Source organism: Diceros bicornis, chromosome 30, assembly GCF_020826845.1.
Source record: "Diceros bicornis minor isolate mBicDic1 chromosome 30, mDicBic1.mat.cur, whole genome shotgun sequence".
NCBI lineage: Eukaryota > Metazoa > Chordata > Mammalia > Perissodactyla > Rhinocerotidae > Diceros > Diceros bicornis.
Window position 1 is genome coordinate 14,954,787 of NC_080769.1, and position 17,880 is coordinate 14,972,666.

At 46.5% G+C, this 17,880-nt stretch overlaps 2 protein-coding genes across 6 annotated transcripts in view; both read right to left on the reverse strand.

Annotated features, from left to right (window-relative positions):
- Nucleotides 1-3,236, reverse strand: part of LOC131394485 (zinc finger protein 558) — a 141,499-nt gene extending 138,263 nt beyond the window's left edge. For both annotated transcript variants that reach the window (XM_058525858.1, XM_058525853.1), the window contains exon 1: nt 3,185-3,236. The gene's annotated coding sequence lies outside the window, so the exon portion shown is untranslated. The remainder of the gene's footprint in view (nt 1-3,184) is intronic.
- Nucleotides 3,237-14,736: 11,500 nt separating this feature from the next.
- Nucleotides 14,737-17,548, reverse strand: LOC131394488 (ral guanine nucleotide dissociation stimulator-like). 4 transcript variants are annotated; one of them, XM_058525863.1, is made up of 6 exons: nt 17,242-17,546; nt 16,743-16,817; nt 16,116-16,148; nt 15,652-15,773; nt 15,349-15,449; nt 14,737-15,042 (listed from the first exon to the last, which is right to left on the reverse strand). In XM_058525863.1, the coding sequence occupies exons 1-6, from the start codon at nt 17,389-17,391 to the stop codon at nt 14,918-14,920; spliced, it is 606 nt and encodes a 201-aa protein (XP_058381846.1). In that variant the 5' UTR covers nt 17,392-17,546; the 3' UTR covers nt 14,737-14,917. The 4 variants fall into 4 exon arrangements, with proteins under 4 accessions (XP_058381846.1, XP_058381848.1, XP_058381847.1 ...); XM_058525865.1 differs by lacking the exon at nt 16,743-16,817 and having other exon boundaries at nt 17,242-17,547; XM_058525864.1 differs by lacking the exon at nt 16,116-16,148 and having other exon boundaries at nt 17,242-17,547.
- Nucleotides 17,549-17,880: the final 332 nt, after the last annotated feature.

The following is a 17,880-nucleotide window of genomic DNA, read 5'->3' on the forward strand; positions in this document are numbered from 1 at the left end:
GGCTGGACCCAGTGATCACACAGTGATGAGAAGACTGATCCCAGACCAGGAGCATAGAGAGATGGATCATAGCTCACTTTAGAGCAACAGAGGCAACACAGAACTCTGACTGGGAGATAGAGTGTGGCTGTAGCACAGCCCCTCACCACTGATGTAGAGGCTGTCCCCGTCCAGGGTGAGGGAGCCCAGGTGGGTGACGCCCTGGGTCTCATGGCTCGGCTCCCAGTAGAGTCACTCTCTGTCCAGCCCTGGACCAGCCACCTTCCATCTCGTTGCCTCTCTGAAGTGGAAGGTGCAGATGATGTCCACCCCAGTGGCTGCCCCACCCTTCTCAAGCCTGGGGGAGGGAGAACCTGGGGACATGGAATACTGAGCAGGGGTCCTTCTGGGTGTGGAAAGCGAGAGAGTGGAAGGGAGGAGTCTGAGGGAGAGGCTGAAGGGGCTGCTCTGATGTCTGGAGAGGCTCTCCTCGGTGTCTCCCATGTGAGACAACCCCCTCACAAGTAAGGCCTGACTTCCTGTAGGATGTGGAGCGGGGCCTGTGAGTGACAAAGAGGGGTGAACACACAGACCTGGGTGAGGGGGCGCCTGCAGGTCTGCACGGACAGCAGCAAGGAGCACAGTCACTGCCCTGTGCCATCTGACACATGCAGGCAAGAAAGTACCGTTACGTTCTCTCGGTTCTACACTCCAAGGTCTTTTCTTTCTACTTCTTTCCTACTCCACAGCCATCACCCAGGCCTAGGGAACAATCATCTTATTCCTAATCTTATTCCCAGTACCTTGCATCTTGCCTCTTAAGTCTACATTCTTAAACATGAAGTCCATTTGAACCAAGGTGCTTAGACCAAACGCTAATCACATCATCCTTCTACTTGCATCTCTCCAGAGTCTTCCCACTGGTCTTAGAACAGAATCCCAAGTCACCCCTGATCTGGTCCTGCCTGTCCCCCCTCGCCGGCGTGGCTCACACCCCTCCCCCTGTGTTGACTCGGCTCAGCCATCCCTCTTCTCAGTTCATGGACACACCAGGCTCTCTGCTTCAGGGGTGTCCTCATGCGGGTCCCTCTGTCTGAAACGCTCTCTTGAACACACTCCCACACCCTCACTCCAGTCTAACCCTCCAACTAGCTAAATCCAGTCCCAACTCTAGCTCTCAAGCTAAATATCAGTCCTTCTCAAGAGCGCTTCCCTGCCCCCTCAGGTTGAGTCCCCTTGTGCCAAACTCCCACATCACTCTCATCATTAACTGTCTAAAATCCAAATTCCCAAATACAATATAAATTCCACGGAGGTGGGACAAGGTCTCTCTGGTTCTCCAGGTCCCCATGCATGTGGCCCAGGGCCTGGCTCATCAGATGAGGAACCATCCCGGTTTGTCTAGGACTGCCCTGGTTTGAATACTAAACGTCCTGTGTCCTGGAAAACCCCTCTGTCCTGAGTAAACAAGGATGGAGGGTCACCATAAATTATACACTCAAAGACTATCTATTGCATGACAAGCACACATTCCCCTCAAGAACCTCACAGGAAAGCTAGAATGAAAAAGGCACACACACATATACACACAATTAGTAGAGGCCAACAACTAAATACAAAATTACTTAACAAGATTCTCTGCAACGTGAATCACCAGACCGTTATTTCAGAAAAGTTTCAAGAAACAAAGTTAATTCCCTTTAGAAGGCAAGGTGATGAGGACAGTCTTTTTAGAGACTAGTGCCCTGCCCTTCAATCTACAGCGTTGCTTAGTACTCCTCCAAATGATTTGAAATGTCATAAAGAAAAAAATGTTCAAAATAAATCTGGCTACTGGCAAACTCAATGTTAAATTTGTTATTAATACAAAGAAGTTCCAATCATCTTTTTCCCTGAATGCTCCTATATTTCAAATTTTTGTGGAGGATTTATAGGACTTTAGAAGTCAAGTTGAATGGGTCTAAGGAATGTTGCTGAGTATCCCTGCTAATATTTCATGGGATGTGTTCTAATACTACATACACACACAAAACATTTCTGTATTTATATTATATATAAATCCTGACTATTGAGTATTATGCAATGCAAGTAAATCTATATTTTCTACTATAGTACACATTTGCAGTTATTTACATTTGTTTTATGTGTTCTTATTTGCATATAACTGTACTTACTGAAATATTTACCACACAGAACCACACACAGCTTACCATCTTTCCCTTGAATGTAATCCATCCAACATCAATAATTTTTCTCAAGATACCCTCACTCTCAGTGTCCATGTGGTGACAACCTGAGCCCAGGAAAGCCCACTAGCAGGTCTTCTGCACAGCGGAGGCTGCCGGAACCTGTTGGTACCAGGTCCACAGGGTACTCACCTGGTCACACAGAAATCCATGGATCAGCGAGCACAGGTGGACTCTGAGCCTGCTTTCACCTCAAACTTGAGCTCCACAGATGCTTTTCGTGTCTGAGGGGGGAAAAAAAGCGCAAACAAGCTTTTGAGGCCTTTTATAGGGTGTTGGATGGAAAGGCCACCCAATTCACTTTTCTTTTTTGTATTTACTGATTTAACTGTAACTGTTGGCTGAGACTGGATTTTCCCGATTCCTATCCAGTCACCTGCTCCCCAAGATGGGAGGAAGCAGCTTCGTGCTGTGTGCACTTGTGTCGCTCAACTCACTTGGCTGGACAGAGACTTTTTGGTGACTCTGGACCCTTTAAACAAGCTTGTCCTTTAGGGACCCTGTAAGTGACTCGCTGACTTGTAAACAATTTTCACACTTCATTCAGGGCCCGGGAGATTTTCAGGCCCTGGAGCAGCTTTCCCAACCTCGGCACCACTAACATTTGGGGCGGGATGATTCTCTGTCGGGCCGTCCTGGGCCCTGGAGGACGCTGAGCAGCATCCCTGCGTCCCCCTCTAGATGCCAGGAGCGCCCCCATTAGTAACAACCCAAACACCGCCTCCAGACGCGGATAAGCGCCCTGGGGACAAAATCACACGGAGGACGGTGACGGGGACTCTGAGGAGGGGCCGGCGGCGCCCGGAGCCGGGAGGAACAGCAGCCTCGGGCGCCCTGAGCGAACAGCCCGGGGAAACGGGGCTCCGGGGGGACGGAGGGACGCCGGGCCCTGACGGGGTTGCCCGCGGCCCAGGCCCCTCCGTCGACCGCGACCGGAGACGGGACCGCCCGCCACTCACTGCGCCTCGCCCCTTCGGCCGAAGGTCCACGGGAATCCCGTCCGCGCCGAGAAGACTGGACACCGCGCAGACCTCCCGCTCCATCCACGGCGCCGCCCGCGCTTCCGCTTCCGGTCTCGGGCGGGCGTTCTGGGAGGACGGACGTTTGGGGGCTCTGGGTTGAGGCGGCGTGGGGGGCGGGGCAGGGGGCGGGGCAGGGCGGGGCCGCGCACCCCAGCCTCGGGGGAGGTGTCTAGTTTCTCGAGTTAATGTGAGGCCGGGCCTCGGGCTGAGTCAGCACCAGGGACAGGGACCAGGTCTAGGGGCGGGGCTGTGGGTGGAAACCAGTTCTAGGGGCGGGGCTGTGGGCGGGGACAAGGGTGCGGGCGGGGCAAGGGGTGGGACCAGGCTGTGGGCGGAGCCAGGCCCGAGCTTTGTGCGGAGACCAGTTCCAGGGGCGGGAAGAGGCGGGGGTGGGGCTGGAATAAGTCAGGCCGACTTCACAGTGGGAGGAAATCAGCTCCAGGGGCGGGGCTGGAGGCGGGGCTTTACGTGGACCCTTGACTGTACAGGTAGCTGGATGTTGAACAACTTTTCTTCATTCCTTTCCTCACGTTTATACAGCCTCATAGAATGATGTGCCCATATTTAGAATTACAAATTTTTTGTGCGTGTTTGCTGTTCTTAATTTCGTTAAAAAATTGGATCATATATTCACATTTCTCTACAACTTGCTGTCCCAAGCCAGTAGATAAGGATATAACGCTATTTTAATTTTAAAAATCTGGGGGGAGGGAGGCCACTACGTCGTAGATACACGTATAGGAAAACTTCAAATAGTGGTGCAAAGTCAGTAAAATATTCTCACTCTACCACTGTCTCCCAGTCCTTTTGCACAGAGATAAACATCCTTTTCTCCTCTATCCTTCCAGACATACTGTGTATATGTGGGCCTGTGTATATGTTCAAGCCCAAGAGGGAGGTCCCCAAGCAAAACCTGAAGCCCATGAATTGTCTCATGCGTCAGAAGTTACTGAAAAGAGATTTAAATTTCTGGTGGAAGGAGATGAACCAGTGATGAATCCATAGGAAGACAACAAAGAAATAAGAGAATTTTACCATTTAAAAGGTCAAAGGACAAAGTGAGAAAGAAAATGTGTTCATAATATCTCATGTAGCACATCTCTGGATAAGATTCGTATGCTATAAAATGGTAAACACTTATGTCATAAAACAGTAGACATTGAATTTTGATTTATCCTAATTCATTAAATAGTTATATTGGGCAAGGGGAATTATGTTTTTAATGTATGTAAGAACTCTTCATGCTGATTGTTTCAGAGAAGAAAGAAACTATAAATAGTCAAAAGATGAAAAATGAAAAAGTGTATGAGTAGCTAATATAGAAATATAGATTTTCAACCAGAAAATTAAAGTTGTTTTTGGAACCAGAGTCAAGAGTGGGGAAGGTAGATTTCATTATAAGGCTTGAAGTATTATTTGAGAGATGTGCATATAGACACACACACACACACACACACACACACACGGAAGCCTGAATTTGTATTCCAAAGTGATCATCTAACTCTACAAATAATTTGTAAAAAGGAATCACTTTACAACAGTAGAACATATTTTGAAAACTACCAACTTCAAGCATAAAAAAAGCTCTCATCATCCCGGTAGAAAAATGAGTGGGGCATCACTTTCCAACCGACATGGTGATAAGCATTTTACATACATTACTCTTGAGTATTTTCACAGCAACCCATAGGAAGATGGTATTATCTATCTCCATTTTGCAGATGAGGAAACTGATGACAGCATATTGCTAAAATTTTCACATAATTTCTCAATAGATGTTGTTTTATGTTAAAATTGTTTATTGAATTTTCTTTTCATTAATAAAACGATATATGCCATTCTTACAAATAAGCAAAGGGTGTGTAAAAACAATTTAGCAAAACGACAGTTTTCTTTTGATGTAATTAAATATGACAATCACTTTATTATTTTTCTGCTCTCTGCCTCACATCTAGGAAGATACTTCCTATCCTAAAGGCTTACTAGAAAACTCTACTAAAAATCAAGTATCAGGGAATACCCATATTATGCAAGGTTCCTGAATACATGCAAAAAAAGCCATTATAACAACTTTTTGTACAAAAATCTAAGATCATTCATGAACTGATAACAACACAAATCATGATTAGGCAAGGTATTTCTGTAGAATGACAAATATTTAAACTTTAGACATTTAGAAAGTAGTTCATTACAGTAACTAATGTGTAGAAGGAGAATTTTTTCAAACTCACTAAGGGCCAGGAAAACGTTTGACAAAATGCACTGCAATATTATTCACAATAGCCAAGAGATGCAAACTACCTAATTGTGCATCTGTGGGTGAAATGATGAAGAAAATCTGCGGCATCTGTACAATGGAATATTATTCAGCCTTAAAAAGGAAAGAAATCCTGTATTCAGAATTGCTTGCCAGGATCATTTCAGTAGTCATGTGCTTTCTTGCTTAGTCCCCTCTGGTCCATTCGCCAACCAGAAACCAGGGTGATCCTTTTACAATGTAAGCGCCACGACCTCTAATGGATCCCTAAAAGAGACTTTGGAGGTAGGCTGCCTGGGTACCAGCTGTGTGACCTTGGACAATTATATAACCTCTAATATTCCTCATCCATACAATAGGGGTTAATAGTATTGTCTCCATAGCATTGTTGTGAGGATTAAATGAGTGAATACATGTCAGATGCCTAGAATGTGCCTGGCACATGGTAAGGCAACATGAAAAATTTCACTGTAATTATACCCAAATTAAATATTGTGATGGCCTATTAAGTTGAACCATATGAAATTTCTAATATTCACCCATTTTGACCCATTATTATGGTTGAATAAATGATAAAACTCAGTCTAGGCAGGTTGTGTAGAGTCCAAAAGGATTGGATAAATGAAAATATTATTAGAAAAAATAAGCTGAAATAGATGGCTTTGCAATTTACAAAGCAGTTTCTCATACTTTGTTTCATTTAATCTCTATAGAATGCTTTTCAGGGTATTATTACCACTGTCTGTGAAGGAGTAACTGACTTGCCCCAAATCACACCACATTAAATAACACAATTAGAGTGGAAACATCATTTCGAGTATAAATCCCATATGATATTTTGTTTTCCTTTCGTAATATCATCCGTCCTCTCAAGAAAGTGATGAAATAATGCAGATTCATAGGAACTTAGTCTTAAGGAGACATACTCTCAGATTATCAACACTATGTCTTTGAAATAGGGGTGTTGCGAGAAGAAACATGGGACCCATGCTTTCTGGGTTTTCAAGTCCATGCTTAGAGTTCTGGGAAAGAGTAAAAGAAGGGAAAGAGTGAAAAATAGTCCAGAATGAAAAATGTTTGACATATATATAACTTTATTGATCACCTCAGGATTCTCTTTTTGTTTATGGTCTGTGTCACCCTACTAGAATATAAATGCTCTTAGGGTAGATCACTGATATCTTGCAGCAAGTGGTAGGCGCTGAGTAAATATTTATTAAAGGAATGAAAGTGGCCTTGAATACATCTGCTCTTGACTCACCAGAGAACAGCCCCATACTAGGCAAATGGCATCATTAGTGAAATTTTAAAAATCATATCTTTATTAACTCGTAACCATGGATTCAAGGCTCCCATTTATTTCATACTTTCAAAGTACGGAAGAATTCTGGTGTATTGGGGAATGTTTCCACAGCCTTGCTGTAAAAAAAAGCAAGACATTGCTTTAAAGCATTGATTGCTGGTTCCAGCAGGGCCCATCTCTATACTTACCTCTAAACAATTAACTATAGATTTGTTATCCCAATGAACAGCGATTTGGTATGGAACCTGTTTTATCAGTGTCATGCAAAAGTAGACATTTGATATGTCTTTAAGTGGTGATATGGATAATAATGTTGATGCAGAAGAAGACAACTAAAAATTCTCTCTGATCTTTGTTAAGTGTATCTGGGTGAAGGATATCTTGGAATCACTGGATTTCAGAACTCAAAAAGACTCATCCAACTCTTCATGTTACAGGTGAAGAAAACGAGGTCTAAAGAAGTTGAGAGATTTGACCAGGACTAATTCCTGGGACTAGAGAGAGATGCTCTGATTCTCAGCTGGCTACATTGTCATAGCATCTCCAGCTCCAAACAGCCAAGAGAAGCAAGTCTGTTGATTTCCAGGTAGAAGTGATTCCCCTGCACGTTTTTACTTTCTCTCTCTTAGATGCCTGCTCTGCCCTGACAAGGAATTTATCTGATGTTTACGCTACACTTAAGAAGAGGAAAATGCTCCTGGCAAACATTATTGTGATTCAGTGTGGCACTGGAGAGCACAGTCATGAAAAAATGAGAATCAAAAAGTAAGAGGTAAGTAATATTAGAGAAGAAGAGAAAATCTATTATTTGAGTGGGACATAACTTATAAAGTTTACAACTGGTAAATAAGTTGAGGAATGTGAAAGGAAGCTAGATTCCTATATGAAACATCAAAAATACTGTTATATGAGCAAGAATTAGTTTAAACACAAAGGAAAAGAAAGGGTGAGTCCACTCTCTCCTCCTGACCTGGGACGCCCATTGTTTCCTGCCCTTGGACATTAGAGGTGCTGGTTCTCAGGCCTTCAGACTTCAGCTGAGTTATACCACCAGCTTTTCTGGTTCTCCAGCTTGCAGATGGCAGATTGTGGGACTTCTCTGCCTCCATAACCTCGTGAACCAATTCCTGTAGTACATCTCCACATCTCTATGTTTATATATATTCTATTTCTATTTCTCTAGACAACCGTGACTAATACATGTGGATGACAAAGTCCATAGTAGGTGCACGGAGAGGAACTTTCCCAAAGCAAAGGAGGCTCCCCCACCCCACAGGAGAAAGCAACTCATCCTATCCTGGCAGCATGCATCAGCACATGCACGCGCGCGCACACACACACACACACACAAACACAGCTAGCCTTGAAAATGTACTCAAGCTCAAACTCTCTCTCTCTGCCCTATTGTTCATCACAATGGTTATTTCCACATGGCATGTTATAAATTCTTTGCAGTTTATTATGTCTTTCCTCGCGTTAAGACTAGGTCAAACAGGGGCGGTGAGTCTGTTTAGCTTTTTTGTAGATCACAGGTTTTACACCAGAGTTTTGCATGTGGTAGGTGCTCTATAAATAGAATGACCAAATAGTTTTCTCTCCAAACTGGAACATATTGAGGAATGAAAAGGGTAGTATTAATAATTATGATAGGACAACAGGAAAAATATCTGCTGAAGACAGAAATTGAGGATTTAAAAGGTAAGGTGAACTGATCAGTTTTACATTTTAAACAGATCACTGTAACTAGAATCTCGTTGGCTGATTACAGGGAGAGAGGATTTGGAAATCTTAAGCTGTAATTGCCAATTTATTGCAGTATACCAAAAAAACTTGATATCTTTGCATAAATGTAGTTAAGTGGATGGGTTTAAAATATTTCAGGAAGTGAACTTTTAGTATTTGAATTAGATAGGTAGGTAGGTAGGTAGATAGATAGATAGATGGATATAATATATGAACTCTTTTTGTGTGAAAAGCTATATGAGAACACTGTTGAGGGAAACATCTAGAAAATCTACATTAGTCATGTCTATATGGAGTATCCCATTTAGTGAGAACTGAATATTGAAAGAAAGAGATGATGCACATATAAGTAAAGTGGAAAAAAATATCAACAAAGAGGAAAAATGGAGTTTTGTAATTTAGGTTGCTAGAGCAGGAGAGTTCACTGTGTGGGAATGGTATTTTGTGTCATTTCTGAAAGGTAATTAGAAATAATCCAAAAGTGAAGAATCTGTAGGAGGATTCAGGAGGGTGGATGGATGGGTCATTGATATGAATGTGGGGTGGCAGAGCGTCCAGAATGACACTCAGGGACAGACAGGATATTAGCACAAACAAGTGAATTTGGGAACACTGAGAGAGAAGTGAATTATTTGGGAATGTGTTTTTTTCAATTTGGAACCTGGACACTGTGAGTCGAGTCATCACTGATGGGCTGAGTGGGCAGGTAGATATTTGGGTCTGGGGGGCAGAGTCAGATCTGTGCTGATTCTTTGAACATTTTTAGCTCATTAGTGGTATTTGAAGCCAGGGAAATGGATATGATTGCCTAGTAGGAGGGTGCAGGTGGACAGCAGATGTCAGAGCAGGGCTGACTTCTGGGAAGCATCAGGCATTGTGGGTTGGTTATAAAGAGAAGCCAAGAAGTGACTCAGGAAGTTTGGAGCAGGAGAAGGACAATGTAGCACTGGTGGATCCCAAGGACAAATGAGCTTTCTAAAGGAACTTGAAGGCCACAAAGTCACATGCTACTGCAGGACATGTCAGACAAATAATGAAAAGGCCACATTGGAATAGTAAGACCCCTGACCTGTGAGCTTAGCAAGAGAAGCATCCACAGAATGGGGACATGGGATCAGTTGCCAGTGTGGAAACAGAGGCATTGGGATGTAAGTGAACTTTTCACAATGAGTCCCTGGCAGGAGGAGGAGAGGGAGGACATCGAGGGTGAGGGGCATTAGGAACAATGGATGAGGGATTGGTTTGTAGATGGTAGAGATTTGTGCATATTTGAAACATGAGGCATGATCCCAGTAGGGAGGTGATTGAAAGTACTGCGAATATTGAAAGCATAAGGTCATTGAAATGGAAAGATGAGATGAAAATCAGAATGGTTTTAGCTAAGAAAGAAATATATCTGTATAAAACAACAGAAATGGTGTGATAAATGAATTGCTTATGAGGAAAATTTCTAGATCTGATGACTAGAGTGTGAAATAGTTCTTGTGTGGTGGTTAACAATTTGTCTGTGAGATATGAAGTAGGTCAAGAGAAAATAGTTTTATGGAACTCAAGAAATGGAAAGAAATTAACAGAGCATTCAGGAAGCGTTAGAGAATGCATGGAGGCCCATTGGTTGCTGCTGATTCTCTGTTGGGACCCCCAGGCTCCTCGTGTGCTCTCTCTTCAGCGGTGATCCTCAGTGCAGGTGTCAACATGGCATGGCAGGAATTTGGAATCATCCAAAGTCAGAGGCTTGCAGGGCAGATATGAGGAGAGTAAAGAATTAGGGAGCATTGTCAGTGGGTTATTGAAATGATGGACCACAGAATCCAAGATTAATAGGGAGGAGTAGGAAGAGAGAAGGAAGAGAGCCTTGTTAAGATACTCTAACTGGAGTAATCTATTTTCTTAAAGAATGGTTGTATACAGTAGAGTTCTTTGTGTAAAAACTAGAAATGTGGAAATTTGTGGTGGGAATGTGGTGTTTCTGAGTTACTGATTTGCAAGCAGGAGAATTTTGGGTGAAAACAGGCTCTGGGTGTGGAAGTGAGTATCTAAGGGTGGAAGAGTGCGTGATTTCATTAGAGATGGGACACTCAAAGGAGTTATGGAGTCCTTGGATCTCTGTGTCCCAATAACGTAAGTTACAGGGTACCAGCATGTGTATAGTTGTCAATGATAGAGAAGGGAAGAGAATAACACCCTTAAGCAAGATGGAGGAGGCAAATTGGTCTGGATTTGCACTGATAGTGACACATCAGCTTGATAGTGTCCCAGAATCCCGTTCTCAACGTGTGATGCCTATATCAGCAGCATCAACATCAGCTGGGAACGTCTTAGAAATGAAAATTCTCCATTGCCTCCCCAGACCTACTTGGGTTGAGTTCCAGCAATCTGAGTTATAAAAACTCTGCAATGATTGTAATGGACAGTATGATTTGAGACACATTTCTCCAGGGAGAGAAAGAGGGTGCAATATCCAAATGAGCTGCGAACATTCTCCATGGATGGTAGTCTTCATGCTCCTCTTTGTTCCAATTTTGCATTTTATTCTGTTTTTAAAGAGAAAGCTCAAAAAATATGTCCTAACTTCATAGTAGAAACAACGAGACCATGAAACTAAAACCAAGTAGAAAACTGAAGTTCTATACAGTCTGAAGGCTGAGCAGCTGTATATTCCAGAGGTCAGTTACTAGAATCACTTCCCATCCTGGCAGTGAGGTCATGTGCAGTCAATGGGAGGAGACCTTGGAGAATCCCCAGCAAGTCTGTGGATACAGGGGTCTGCAGGGACTCCAGGCCTGCAGCAGTGAAGGAGAACTCTTAAGTCCTTTGGATTCACAAATACCTTAAAAACAGTTGCACTGGGGGGTCCAGGTGAATCCCTGGGCTGTGGCTGGAGCTGAGGGGTCTGCACACCAGCCCTGAGCCCACCCCTGGCCAGTGTCCATATTGGGCAGAGATGAGTCCTGGTTTGGGTGTGGGTCTCTCATAGCCCCTCTGCAGGCAACGAGCATCTTTTGGAGATATCAGGAGACAGACACAGAAAGTGAAGAAAAGCATGGGAGGGAGTGACTGTGGCCTCGAGGACAGACGAGATTGCCCGGGAGGCAGAGAGAGCAAGGAGCCAAGAAAGGCATCCTGAAAACAGAGTGAGGAAAGCAACAACGGTGCTGAAGAAAAAGAGAGTGATGTGGTTGAGAAATTCCCCATGAGACAGGCTTGACTTTCACAGCATCTCTTTGTAATGTCCGTCGTGATCTTAACCTTTCATGATAACATCAATTTTTATTTACCATGATTTTTCTTCCTTTTTATATTAAAATTGATAGGATAATTGATGCTGAGGAATTAGTGTTTTGAACTTATATCTGTTTTTTCATTGAGTGTTAACTCAATGAAGAGATGATACCTACTTGAATGAGATTTATCTTTTAATATATATTAAATGTGATTCCATAAATTATTCTCATTTTGCATGTAATTTTTTTTTTTTTTAGCTGAGGGAGATTCACCCTGAGCTAACATTTGTTGCCAATCTTCCTCTACTTAGTATGTGGGTCACCGCCACAGCATGGCTGCTGAGTGTTGTTGGTCCACACCTGTGAACAGAACGTGGGCTGCCAAAGCAGAGCTTGCCAAACTTAACCACTAGGCCAGGGGCCAGCACTATGATTTTGCATCTAATATTAACATAAAATCCATCAGTCTTTCTCTACTTTGTCACATGTTAATTCAGACATAGGTCATTTCTGTATCATGAATTAAGTATCTCTTGTTTGTTACCTGGAAAACCTATGTAGCTTTGATTTTGGAATCTTAAAAATGAGCATACCCCCTGGAGGCATTATTTTCCACGTAGAGAACCTTGGCAGTAGGCTCATTGCCTTCCTTCCCACACTAGATCCAGAGTCGTGGAAATGTGTTCACCTTGCACACAGCACAGAGCACATAGGAATTACTCCACAAACATGTGGTAAGTACAATTGGTGGCATCATCAGGTCATTCACAGAACGAGACTGAGAGAGAGCTTCCTTAGGTCAGGAAGGAGAAGCATTCCTTTATATTTTCAATCAATGTTTTAATTTGTAACATTGTAACGTGAACACCGAGTATACTATTTGTATCAAAATTGTGTTCTGAAAGTTTTCAAAAATCTCTAAATCTCAGAGTAGAGAAAAATCAACCTCTGTGAACCTGTCACTTGCTTCAAAAATTGTCAACTCGTATACCATCTGGCTTCGTTTACCCTCACACCCACCCCGCTAGAGTTAACCAGCTGAGATGGCTGAGAGCACATCATTTCAGCTGTAAATATTTTCAGTTTCTCTTACAGATGAGGGATTTTTTTGAACACAAACACAATAATGTTATCACACACAAAAATAAAAGTGTCATTCCTATAATCAACTATCTGGTCAGTATCCAAAGTCCCCCAGTTTTCTCAAGGTGATTTCCTGGTTTTGCATTTTATTTGAGTCAGGATCTTTAAAAAACCCTTTTTTTGCAGTTGCTTGGTGTGTTTCTGAAGTGGCTTTTACTCTCTTACTAGTTCATGCATCTTGATGTTTGGGTGGGATATGCATGTGTGTGTTTACATGTCTACACCGAGCTGTGAATTCTTTCTTTCCTGGATGGCAGTGCCCTGGCAGGAAGGGCTTGTGCTGTGGGAACCAGGATTTCTACTCTGCATCTGGCTGAACTGAAAAGGCCTTCCTGGGTGACACTTGCAGCCTTCAGAAAGGAGAGGGAAGAAGTACCAAGGAATTCAAGACAATGGCCCTTGTCTTACAGGGTGTTTCCAGGGCATGATGTTCAAAATGCCGGGTGGTAACCCTTTAGCTCCTAGTCGTAGGGTGGGTTCTCGGGGTGAGCTCAGAGTAGTGTCTGTTTACCACCCATGTGGGAAGTGTTTCAGTATTTTAATTGGTAAGTTTGTGTCTGTTGTGTCTGTGTTGTCTAAGATGGGTTGCATTCCCCTGCTGGAACCACACCTATACCTGCCGCTCTCGTGCCTCATCTTTCAAAACTCCCAACAGGCAAGTTTCACAGCCCTGTAACACACATCCACATAACCACAGCACAGACTGAGGAAAAGAACACAGTCATCCCAGGGGCTACGTGCTCTATGCGCTCAGGCCCAGCTGCCCCTTTGGGACAAGTCAGTAACAACACGACTGAGTGTGTAAACTAGTGATTGTCTGAGACCATGGACCTCAGAACACCAGGGTCCCAGATGTCACCCAGGGCAGCAGTGGACAGTTTGGGTCATTCAGTGGCCAGGATTAAGGTCTATTATCTTGGCAAACCAGAGATCACCCCTGATCCATCAGGCCCAGCCGGGGAGGAATGGCCACGATGTACCTGACAGAGAGGCTGGGGGCCTTCTAGGGAATTTCTGCCCAGAAAGAATCATATAAGGAAGTGCGGGGATGCTGGAAATCCTAGTTCACACGGAGTGGTGAGGTTTATGGAAGAAAGTCCTGTTGTAGGTTTAAAAGCTGCATCATGAATCTTTTCCTCTGCATATGAAACAAGTGGGAAAAGGACTTCCATGGCATAGGCCAGGATCCCAGGAGGATTCCAGTCTAGGCGAAGGGTGAACAGGGAGCCCTAGAGGCGTCCTGATGGGGATGTCCTGTCGGCCCTTATTCCATCAGCACATGGTCTTCCTCTGGCCTTGTGTTTTCCACATGCAAACTTTTATCTTTTTACATTTTTTTCTCATTTAGTGTTGATGCAAATCCAGAGACTGATTAGAAAACGGTAACTTTCAATATTTGGTCAAAAGAAACCTCAATGGGATGAGCAGAAAACATTCCTTCTTCCTGGAAAACTGTAGAAAGACAGCCGCTGTCCTGGGGAAGGACACGGTCCTGGCAAGTGGTATTTGAAAGACATCTACATTTCAGAGGTTGTTGCTCTGCCTGGGAAAGTCCCTCCAACCTCTACATCCAGGGTGATCTGAGGGGCTGTCTCTGCTCCTGGCCCAGGTGAACCACACTGAAATGCACCTGTCCTCTGAGGAAGGGGGACTTGAGAGTGTCATTCAGTAGCCAGGGAGGGGACTGGCCGTCCTCCCTTCTCCCACATACCATAAGCTCTGACCATACATGAGTTCTTAATTCAAGGCAGAATGTGAGATGCTGTGTCTCATTTACATGAGCATGAGAAGTGAAAGAACCACACCGCAACACCCAGGCTGTGACAGAAACAGAACTTACTGCAACATTCAAATCTGATATTTACTCTTAAACATATACTAATGCTCCTCCTCAATGGATAAACAGTCCCTGGGGTGGAGATGTCAGGGATTTGGAGGGGGGTCGTGCCCTCCATCTGGGGCTTTAGGGGAAACCAGGGAAAGTCTTCAGATGTCCTCCTTTACTTGGGGTGGGGGGGGAAGAGCTGACCCGGTGCACCCCGAGGGTCCCAGTGGCCCTGCTGCTCAGGAGGAGCTGAACTTGTGGTCTCCAGAGGGTTATGGCTCATCGCCAAGGGCACGGTGGCTGAAGAGAAGAAACAGACTATTTTGGGGTGCCTCCCTGAGATTCACGGCACACCTCCCTGCCCCCCTTCACTCTTATCCAAACCCTGTGCCGAGTGCTCAGTCCATCAACAGCACCCCGTTTGTCCCTGATGGGGGAGGCATCATTTAGCATCACCCATTTAAGAGGAGGCAACCGAGTCCCAGAGAGAAGAGGGGAGCGGCCTGTCCCAGGCCTGGTCAGCACTGGAGCTGGGATCCAGGCCCATGCTTAGCCCGAAGCTGTACTGAGCCCCTGGATTTAGTCGCTGCTGCTCCTGACACTCACTCGGCCCTAAACTGGAGGATGTCCGGTTCCTCTTTCTCCTGAAGAGCCGCATTTTGCTCGCCTTCTGGTGTGCGGGCTCCAGCCGGCAGGAGACCCAGTAGCTACAGGACAGAGTGGAACTGTGAGCTACCAGGAGCCACACCTCAGGTGCCCCTCCCAGAGCCTGCCAGCAGCTGAGTCCTGGTGCCCCATGGGTCACCACACTACGAGTTCTGAGGCTGATCAGGGAGCCAGGCCACAGGCTCTGGAGCTGGCCATCAGAGAGAGTCTGTCCTGCCCTCACCCAACTCCTGTCCCCCTCACCTCTCATGGACACTGATGGGCTCCATGGCCTGGAACCAGGCCCCAAATCGCTCGTCGGGCTCCAGGTCATATGCATTTGCAGCCTGCTGGAGCAGCTGGATCCTACGGATGACTTTGAATTTCTGGGAGGAAGGACAGGACGCAGAGAGGGCTTGGGTGGGGAACACTGCCAGGGACTTGTGCAGAATGAGGATCTGGTCTGGGGTCTGTGCTCACTCGGGAACCCTCCTTCCTTCCCACTCCATTCAGGACTTGCCTGTCCTCACAGTTGGCTTGAATTAGTTCCTCATCCACGAAGGTGTCCTTGATGCCAGCCCCTCCCGCACCCACCAACGTGATGGGATCCCCAGCTTTGTGGATCTGACTCTCCCAATAAATGTAAGACCCAAGGGATGAGGCCACAGAAAGTCTTGCCAGGGGAGGTCTCTAATTTCCACATCCCCACCCTCCCCATAGCTGTACACCTCACACCATTTCTGGAAGTTGACCCGACTTCCCTGGAAGGGAGACAGCCAATGTCCATCAGAAACAGCCCCCTAAGCCCAGAACCAACCCCCATCCCACCCCTTCTCAGGCTGCAGGAATGTGAGGGCCCAGCAGAGGGCAGACCTTCCACAAAGAGAACTTGACACTGGGCCAGGCTCTGGGCTCCAGGGCAGGAGGGACAGGGGAGCTGAGGCCAGAGACCTTATGTAGCACACCCTCTCTGATGACAGACGGGGAGACTGAGGCCTCAGGGAGGAAGGGACAGCTGGAACACAGAAGTGCTTCCTCACTTGCAGGGGCTGATGGCACTCCCCCAGGGGCAGGGCCCGAGGGGGAGGCTGAATCCATCTCAGACACAGCCTCCTGCAGCTCTGCAGGCAGGCAGCTATGAGCTTCACCAGCCCAGGTAGACTGGTGGGGGGCTTATGCGGAGCGTCTATTCACGCATTGCTAAGATGGGCCAGACTCCCCAGCTCCCAGGGGTGGCTATGGGGCTCTCATGAGAGGAGGTTTGCCAGATACTGAGAGCTCAGGTCCCAGTGCAGGGCTCTCGCCACCCAAACCTCAGGATCCTGCTCCCTGTCCCCATCTCCAGGCTCACTCACTTCCAGATCATCCGCCATCCCAATGTCCAGCAGCTTCAGGTGATAGAGGAACATGCCCAAGAAGGGGACGACACCCTGTGAAATCAGGGTGGGAGTGGTGAGATGAGTCCCACCTCTCAGGTGCCCCCATGGACCCTCCCCCAAATCCCTTCACCCCAGCCTCCTGCCCACCACAGACTCCCACAGAGAACAGCCTGGGACCCTCCACGGCCTCCCCCCCGTTGCCCCCTCCAGGGCCACCCAACTTCCCCAGTCACCTCCCAGGGGCGGCTTTTGGCAAATCCCAGGGTATGTGGTTCCTGCCCCTCCCCTCCCTAACACATCCTGGGCCCAGCCCTTCCAGGCCTCCTCCTGGTCACTTCCAGGGCAGGCATTTCAGGCTCTTGGGCTCCAGGAGCTGGGCTAGAGGAGGAGGGACCCCTCTCTTAGGGAAGCCTCCAGCCGTGAGGAGAGTGACCCCTCCTCTGACACCTGGACCCTCCCCCTCAGGCCACCTCACCTGCTGCTGCTGCCTCTCCTGGGCTCCCTGCGGGTCCATCTTATGGGTGGCCCTCACAGATGACACCTCCTGCAGGGTCAAGGAAAGGCTCAGGGAGGCCAAGTTCCCTTCCCCGTGTCTCCCATGGCCCTGATCTTGGACCCTGGCCATCTGGTGTCTATGGCTGCTCCCATTCCAGGGTGCCCTGATGCTAGATCACTCCCAGCTCCAACACTCCCTCCTCTGTGCCCTCAGGCCTGCCCAGGCCCCTAAGCCTCTCTCCTCATCAGGAAAGTGTGAGGAGGACTCCTCATGCCTCCCAGGGTCCCCTGAGGACTCAGTATCCTCTGACTGTCACCAGTGCTGTCCCCTCTCCCCTCGAGGAGGAGGAGCACAAAGCTCCTGCACATTCCTCTCCCCCTTGTACCTCATCACCCCTGTGAGGCCTGCACCACAGATCATGTCCCTCCATTTCCCAGATGAAGAGACCGAGGCCCACAGAGGGGCAGTGAATTGCTAAGGGGCCCACAGAGGAGACCGCTCCCCCTCGCAGCCAGAAGCCCTGGCCCCTGGCCTTCACTCCTTCTCCAGCCACACCTCTGACCAATGTCCTGGCCTCTGGACTCTCGGGGTGTGTTGAGGCCCTCAGTCAACCTGAGC

Bases quoted from the DNA above. Each gene is read 5' to 3' on its own strand.
- LOC131394488 (XM_058525863.1), bottom strand. From the start codon at position 17,391: ATGGCCAGGGTCCAAGATCAGGGCCATGGGAGACACGGGGAAGGGAAC. The intron at 16,818-17,241 runs GTGAGGTGGCCT...CTGATTTCACAG, and splicing joins AGGAGAGGCAGCAGCAGCAG to GGTGTCGTCCCCTTCTTGGG. The intron at 15,450-15,651 runs GTGAGGGGGACA...TCTGTCCTGTAG, and splicing joins CCCATCAGTGTCCATGAGAG to CTACTGGGTCTCCTGCCGGC.